The 8,644-nt window shown below is 36.4% G+C and overlaps 1 protein-coding gene across 1 annotated transcript; it reads right to left on the bottom strand.

The window, feature by feature from the left end:
- Positions 1-206: 206 nt before the first annotated feature.
- LOC105444680 lies at positions 207-2,812 on the bottom strand. Its single transcript, XM_011679236.2, has 3 exons — positions 2,476-2,812; positions 1,737-1,887; positions 207-1,376 (listed from the first exon to the last, which is right to left on the bottom strand). Exons 1-3 carry the CDS (start codon positions 2,552-2,554, stop codon positions 1,280-1,282), a joined length of 327 nt encoding a protein of 108 aa, XP_011677538.2. The 5' UTR covers positions 2,555-2,812; the 3' UTR covers positions 207-1,279.
- Between the last annotated feature and the right edge of the window lie 5,832 nt (positions 2,813-8,644).

The raw sequence follows: 8,644 nt of genomic DNA, 5'->3' as shown, positions 1-8,644 counted from the left end.
AATCGCAAGTTGTGAAAATATTTTAATCACGAAGATCCCAAAATATCAGTAATTTTACGAAAGGCACTTAATCCCCCCCCCCCCTAAAAAAATAAGGATACATAAATTAATTAAATACAATAAAGAGGCACTGCACACTAGAGTGAAAAACTATTTAGGGACCAGGCCGTTGAATATATATTTGGGGGGGGGGGGGGGGGAGAAGAATAGACTCGTACTCCTGGTTGATTTATCAATTTCACAATAATCACAAGTGTGTATCCTCCATAATATTTTTTGCTTCAGTCACGATAAAACACCCGATGCACAGTCTAATGAGGGCAAGAAGGATGCAGACGCCATATATTCAACACCTTTCTGGCCTTGCCAGCCATAGATGCAACAGCTTGGCTATTTCCACTATAAGTTTCTACAAACACAAAGCCAATTTCCAAATAACAATATGGCAATAATGATGTGGACATTTTCGGTACGCCAGTGCATTTTGAGTTGTTTTCGTCGAAATGACTTCTCCCTTGGGGCAGATCAGATCATTAACACGTTTAAAGAATGTAACTAGGTTTGGTTTTGTGAGTTATAATGGAGAGATGAAGCATCGAGATGAATAAATTGTTTCCAAGGGTTTGTGTTAAGAACGAGAAGGATGTTAGAAATGTGATGAAATGCCAAGACGTTTATGTGAGAACAGGTTTGGTGTTGAGGGCAAGAAAGATGTGATGTGATGAAGCACTAAGACGATAAAGGGGTTTCCAAAGATTTGTGTTAATGAGATGAAGCACCATGACAAGTACAGGGTTTCCTTATGCTTTGTGCTGAGAGTGAAAAGGGTGTGCACCAAGACAATTATGTGAGAACAGGTTTCAAGTTTTAAGTTTATTTATTTCCACTTTATCAAAGATAACATAATTGAACATAATGAACATGGTAATAATTAAAACTCAACATACAATATAGAAACATAATGAACATGGTAATACTAATGACAAAAGATACAATCATAAGTATGATAAATACATTGCAAAAAGCTTAATAAAGTGGGGGATCTACTAAAAAGCAAAGCTTTTATTATGTAGGTCCCAGTTAATAGGTTTGTATATAAATTAAGGTATCTGAATACCGGTAAACATAAGATAACTACAAAAGCATATGATTATACAAGGATTATATTTAAGGTTTGTTGTTAAGGGCTAGAAAGATGTGATGAAGATCTAAAATGATGAAGGAGTTTCCACAGGCTTTGTGCTAAAAGTGAGATGGGTATAATGAAGCACCAAGATGATTAAGGTGCTTCCACAGGTTTAGTGTTAAGAGCGAGAGGGGTGATAGGCTTCTTAGGTGCGTTAATGTTCATCATATCACCCTGCTTCTTCCGTGCTCTGTAAAACAAAAAATCATAATAGTAATCGATGTGAGTCTAGATTTGATGAGAGGGTAGGAGTGTGTATGAGAGAGAAGATATTACAAATCTAAGTCCGGTGCTCTCCCAGAAGAGCATGTTCATACCATTCTTTTAATTGTCTTCTTCTTAGTGAGATTCTCCTATTAATCTTGTCTGTTTGTCTGCCTCTATCTTCTCTCTCTCTCTAGCTCTGTCAACATTACCTCCGTTTCTCTCCGTCTCTCTCTCACTCTCTCTGTCAACATTACATGTACCTCCGTCTCCCTCTGTCTATCTCTCTCTCTCTTTCCTCCCTCTCTCTTCTTTTCTCCTGCTCTCTTTCCCTAAATGAACGTACCCATCGACTCTCTCCTCCTGTGGTCGTTGCCCCTTTTTAATATATTTAGTTTGGCCATCTCTTCCGTGGTCAGTACCGCCATCATCGTCCAGATCAAGATAAACATCTTCGTCCACGGACTGCCCAGAAGCTACGAAAGGAGCCCTAGGACCTGAATCATAATCATACAAGGTGATGAGTTACAAGATGTACCCACTGATTCTAGGACATCTACCCCCGGATAACCACCCCCAGTCAACTACCCCCCTAGGGCAACTACCCTCTAGGACAACTACCCCCCAAACATCTACCCCCTACGACAACCATCCTCTAGGACAACTCCCACCGGGACAACTATCCTAGGGGGTAGTTGTCTGGGGGTAGTTGTCCTAGGGGGTAGTTGACTGGGGGTGGTTATGTCCAGGGGGTAGGTGTCCGGATACGTTACCCATTGTATGAATTTGGTGATCTTACCTCAAAGCTATAGAAAGCTATTGCATATGTATACAGTGCTTTTCAAGGAAAGTTAATGGACATTTTGACCTTTGTTCTTGGTCAGATTTGACCCATTTGTTAACTTTGCCTTCAAGAGATATACCTGTGGTATGAATTTGGTAATCTTAGCACACAGCTGTAGGAAGTTATGCATGTACATGTAGGCTACAATGCTACATGGAAAGTTAAGCATAATTTACTGGTTAAAAAAATATGAAATTCAGCATCAACCAATCGGGAATCTTACAAAAATATTAATCCTTACCTAAAGCTCTAGCATCAGTCTTTAAAGTCCACCAATGCAGAAGGCATATTAACAGTAAAGTTGATGTAAGTGATTTCATCTCGGCAGCTATAGCAGTGACTTCCAACAAGATTGCAATGAACTAGAAATGATTCTTAAGAGAACGAATATGTACGACTTATTTATCTGGTTGGTAGCAGCTGGTGAAAAGTAAACTCCATCACAAACAAAGAACTTTGTTAATTAATTTTCTTGAACCCGATGATCTGCCCAACAGTGTATGCTAATTGCTATGTAGATACAGGTTCATGAATAGGATGGATCGATAGGCCTACATATTACAAAGAATAATGAGAATACAACAGTGGTGGATCCAGAAAGGGGGGGGGGGGGGGCTAAACCACTTAACAAAGGCTAAAACACTTAACCCTTTTTTAAGAATCTTTGGACTTGTGCCCCCAACCAGCCCTAAATATTCAGGCATATATATATATCTGTAAAGTGCTTGGAGAGGGCCTTCGGTTCTTGCGCTATATAAGAACTACGGTAGCTATTATTATTATTATCATATTCGGGCAGCAGGATGGTCTCCTTGTAGTGAATTTCATTATCTAATGAATAACGGCAAATAAGCTCAATTCTGTAATTGTATTCAGAGCTTATATTCAAAGAATTAAAACAAAAATTAGAACCATGTTTGTGGCATTTATGATGTGGATGATAATGATAATGATGATGATGATGAACAGCATTTGTATGGCGCCATAATAAAACGGGGTCCAAGTCAAATTCCTTAATCAAGTACAATAAAAGCATATTTAAACAAGTAAAATGATTTATAGGAAAATTAGAAAAGCTTAAATAGCTAGAGGCGTTACCTATAATTACCTATGCTCTCCCAATCACATATAATGGGGAAGACAAAATGACCACCTAAAAATATAAGTGAGACATGCAAAGAAAGGAGACTTGGACTCACAACCCAGGAGCACAGGAGAATAGAAAACATAAGAATGTAAATTATCTTCCACAATAAAATCAACCACACAAGAACACATTTTATCCACTCATAGTTGTGTGTTTATTTCAAGAAAGCACACAGTATGTACATGAGAAATATTGTATTATATCTAAACTTTACACAATGCTTCTTACATAGTGGGAAATATCTTTTAATGAAGCAAGTTGTCTTACCCGTCTCTCATTGTCATTTTATACACATAAGTTACTAATATTATTCATTTTGCATTTAAAATATGATCTCTCATACAGGGAATAATGTACACATAATAAAGAAAAAAGAAAGAGCATATTCACTTTTTACAATGACATGTACTACAAAGCACAAAAATAGAAGAAAAAAAAAAACTGTCAAAAAAACATGGTGTCTGTTTATTTCATTCTGCAATGATAAGCCTATAGTTTGTGATAGATAGGAAGCTATGGGGAAAACAGTCCTGTGGAATATGGGAACAGATCCTACATGTAAGTGATGTATCTAAAAATACAGTTCAATCATTAGAGGCATTTTTCTTCATCACAATGCTTGATTCTGTGCAATTTATGAATAATGAATCGAAACAGAGCATGTCTATCAACAGATCATGTAAGGCATCAATTACATCATTTTGAAGCAGAGAGATTGGCAAATTCTGGGAAAGGTGCAAAATGGATGTGTAATCTTTTTTCATTCATTTTATGTTGGTGTGGGGAGATTATCATAGAATAAATGTCCAGTGAAAAGCATGGTCTTCAATTACCCCCATATTCAGAATATCACAAGTAAAGTAGCAGCTAAAGGTTGTGGACTTTCATGCCATTTGTTTGTGTAGGCCCATATATACAATTCTGTGTACAGTGCATCTGACTTTTAGCAAGACTTGGCCAATTTCTTATTATTTTGATGATTCCAAAACCTCACAATATACACCATTATTATCCATATAAGGCTTCCAAGTGGTACAATAAATCAGTGTACATTGTATTTAATATCTTTAGCGCAGTACCCGGATGACGGATCAATATTGTTCTTGTATTGCTCAGTGATCTGAGAACTTCAACTGTCGATACTAAATTTTGTTATTTAGCTGGTCAGCCTGATATAGATAATAATAATTATATTGTATGGCTTTGTTTTTGTGTGATACAAGAATACATAGCTCGAGCTATGACAATACTGGAAGATAAAACTTATGACAATAATGAACTCGTCTTCCAATATTGTCATAGCTCGAGCAATATATTCTTGCACAGTCAAACTTGTCTATAGCGACAGCCCAAGGGAAATACAAAAAGTGGCCTTTGTTGACAGATGGTCTTTGTAGACAGGTTCCTTTAGTACATGATTCAATGAGAAACCATTTTCAAGGGAAACAACAAATGTGGCCTTTGTAGACAGGTGGTCACTAAAGCAGGTTTGACTGTATCACACTCAAAGCCATCCAATATTATATAATTACTATATGATCAACCTTTCCATTCAAGTCTAGTTGTTTTCACAATGCAATCACATGACTAGATCCAATTCACCATTCTTGATCAACATGATACATAGTTTGGTTACAACCTTATGTAAGAAAGAAATTTACTTGGTCCCAAAGAATTTTTTGAATGAGGTTCCACTCACTGTAGTTAAAAAAGAAAGAGAAAAAGAAATGGGAAAATCAAAACCTGTCTCTTTCAGGACTCTTCAGCATTGTACTGATTAAATAATGACAACTTGACAAGAAATCGAACCGCTCTCCCGTCGAGACTTGTCAATTAATGACAAGCAGCGAGATGAAACATGATGGCAGCAGACATACAGACATGGGGATGTCATGCTTTGGAATTATAAGCCTATTTGTATGGAATCGTACATATTCTGATGAAATGTAATGACCTAAAGTATCATTCATGTACAAAATGTTAAACCCAAAATAAACAAAATTAGAAAATGTCAAATTGCATAATTCTATAGCAAACTAGAAAGCAAAGATCAATCTCAAATGATTGCATGAAGAAAATGATTGAACAAAGTCACCATATCTTACTTTCTAAATCTTTATATTCTGTACATTTAAAATCTCATGCTTTCTTTTCTATTGATTTTCATGGTTAGAAATTCTGAGTAAAAACAACTTTACAAATATGCACAAACTTTATGGCCCGTATTCTACTCAAATTGAAACCCAAAGCTTGGTTTCTAAACCGCTTTCGTTTAAGACCAGTTTGTCCACTGTCATCGACTTTCTCTTCCAAGAACAAATTGGTTAATTAGCTATTCTGCCTATTTTTGTCACAGCTAAATTTGTCTATTAACAATTAATGACATTTATTCCGCTAATGATTTGATCTATCATTGATATGTCTACACTGGTGCTGGGACTTAAAAAGAAAAGCCTGGACCAGAACCGGACTAGAAAATTTGCAATATTGTTTCTGATATTCTGATACCCTCAACAAGACAGGAAACTGGAAAAGACGGGAATGCCTAATAAGTTTGACCTAACAGTTTTGATGCCAGCATGTGCGTTGTAAAGACCATTCCTACTGTGACGTACTGATGTTAAAAGCGGACATTTGTGCTCTTAACAAGAATCATCCGTTTCACTTGCGTTCATAATTACTCAAGACAGCCGATTCAATGACTGGTAAGTTTCTCACTTATTTAGGATGGCTTGATGCAAGTACGATCATCATTATATAACGAAGTCATTTGAAATGGTATTCGGCTTACTTCTGATTCACTTATGTTTCATATTTCTTTTCATATTTCTTTAGAACGGCCCGACGTGAGAAGGGAGTCCGATCATTGTCCGATACTATAGGGATTTTTCATGTAAATTCAACTTAACTTGGTTAATTGGAGGAAATGTCTGATCAGGGACGTGATAGAGAAGGACTGGAATCAAGCCGCTCTCCTTTGACCCCATGCTCCAAGCCACCGAAAAGTTACGCGCTAATCTACAACTGTTGACCAGGTGGTGAGATAAAAGAGCGCATGAAATTTCAGGATTTAGAATTCCTACATCAGAAAATAGTATCACTGCAACTGTTCGCTGTCCCTTCCAATGATTTCTCATCCATTGTTGAATGTGTAAAGAGTAGAACAAGCAAACACAAACTTGTGTACTTTCATCCTTTTTTAAACTTGAAAAATACAAAAAACACGCGAAAACACGCATTAGCAAACTTAATGTTATTGAAGATTGTAAATCATGGATCAAATAACGGGGCATTAAAGCATGCACAAATTAGCGCATCATCCTAAAATATTGAGTTTTTGACAGGGTGTAATTTTTCTTTTACCAACTCTGGCACACAAATTAAAGGAAGGACGGAGTTCTAAATTTGAAAATTTGTTTGATGCACTATTCCAAATAAAATCCCCATATAAAGTTTTTGATTTACACTGAAATTTTGCGGGTAATTTAATATTTTGTAATAAATGTAAAACTGGTGCCTGGCTTCCGAAAGTCCCCGCAGTGGAAGCGCGGTTCGGAGCATGGAACTTCAAAGCCAAGTGGAATGTTACACATCCCATTGTTACGCTTTAGAACTCAAGAATGCGTTTGAATAAATTACAAGAGTTTCGCCTCCTTTTCTTTCACCTCCCTGGTCTGATAAGGACATGAAATATATTAACCCCATACAGCCTAATTAATGAATTTTTTAAAACTCAGTTTGCCGCTAATGACGTAAGCATTTACCACAATTTTTGTTTGCTTGCCCGTCTGTCTTCCCAAACTTTTGACCGGAACTGTACCGGAAGCCAAAAAAAGGAAGGTTTCCGGGACCCAGCCTGGTCTGAGGTCCCACCACCTAGTCCACCCTCACAAAATCAGTTTTTCCTAAAAACATGATCATGCAATTTGAACTTTTAAAATTCAAATACAGCTTGTCGAAATCAGAATGTCTTAGAGCCAATCCACTACTTGCACAGATACCTTATCTAAGTGAAAGATTTCAAACACTTTCCATTTTGTGTACTCCAGATAACATCTCAGAAATTTGAGGGAAAAAAACACATTGTCAGATAGAGATCTGACATCTTGATCTTTTTCATCAGTCTTGTTCAATAACCCTTCATAAATATGTTAACAAGACTAGAAACAAAAGAAATAGAGGGCCCTGTTTCATAAAAACTTTTCATCAATAACAAAAGCTAGATTTCTATGACAAATGCCACAATTTCAGTAGCTTAATAACAGTTATTGTAACTTTGTTACTGATTAAAAGTTGAATGAAACAGGGTTAAGATCATATACAGGCATTGATTCTTTACTCATGTACACACACTCATCATGAAAATTTACACATGGTCTAATTTAACAGAAGAGTTGACAAGATCATGACAGAATTCTATATAAGGCCACATTGGAAGGCAGACAAATTTAAGACTTTTCAGTCAACTTTTGAGCAAATTACGCAACTCCGCGATGTTCAGATTTTCCGTTCCTAAAGTTTTGTATGCAAAAGGACACTGTACTTGTTTTCTTTAAAAAAAAAAGTAAACAATAATAATAATAATAAATTAATAATGATAAAATAATAAAAACAGTGGGTTCTTGTATAGCACTCATGCCTGTCACACTCCTGGTGCTCCACAAGTATTACCCTGGCTTTAGCATGGCTGCCATTACGGTGCTCCAGCATTTCAAGGAATTACTCCCTGCCAGATACCCATTTACCTCATCTGGGTGGAGAGTGGTGAATGCAGATTAATGTCTTGCCAAAGGATACCTGTGTTGCAACAGGGATGCGAACCCTGTACCTTGTGGTTCACAGTCAAGAGACTTATCCACCAGAACATAATACAACATCGCTACAGGGTAGCTTCATTGTAAAGAGGATAAATATGACAATTTTCTCAAAATAATTTTTGACAGATATTTGAGAAAGAAGTTTCTTTGAAGAAAAATAAAAGTATATATGAATTCTTATGAACAAATGTACAATAGCTCCTAAATGAAATGACAGAATTGCCAGATTGTTTAATGATCTTCACAACTTATAAAACTCCTCACATTGTTATCCTATGTCATTTCATTTCTTATATCACCTGTGACCAGTTAAAGTAGTGTCTTTTCTACTTTTATATAATCAGATTTTATTTCAACGTGGACCCCTGCTTCATAGTTTTTTTAATTTGGTAATAATCCTTACCAAGACTTTTATGCAAAAAGTTTGCTTAGTTTTGTGTATTTTG

This window comes from Strongylocentrotus purpuratus, unplaced genomic scaffold (assembly GCF_000002235.5).
Source record: "Strongylocentrotus purpuratus isolate Spur 01 unplaced genomic scaffold, Spur_5.0 spur5_scaffold_12, whole genome shotgun sequence".
In the NCBI taxonomy this organism is placed as follows: Eukaryota; Metazoa; Echinodermata; class Echinoidea; order Camarodonta; family Strongylocentrotidae; genus Strongylocentrotus; species Strongylocentrotus purpuratus.
This window is presented reverse-complemented; position numbering and strand designations above follow the sequence as displayed.

Coding starts and splice junctions, on each gene's coding strand:
- LOC105444680 (XM_011679236.2), bottom strand. CDS start 2,554: ATGAAATCACTTACATCAACTTTACTGTTAATATGCCTTCTGCATTGG. Junction 1,888..2,475: donor GACTGATGCTAGAGCTTTAG/GTAAGGATTAAT, acceptor ATTATGATTCAG/GTCCTAGGGCTCCTTTCGTA. Junction 1,377..1,736: donor CAGGAGGAGAGAGTCGATGG/GTACGTTCATTT, acceptor TTTGTTTTACAG/AGCACGGAAGAAGCAGGGTG.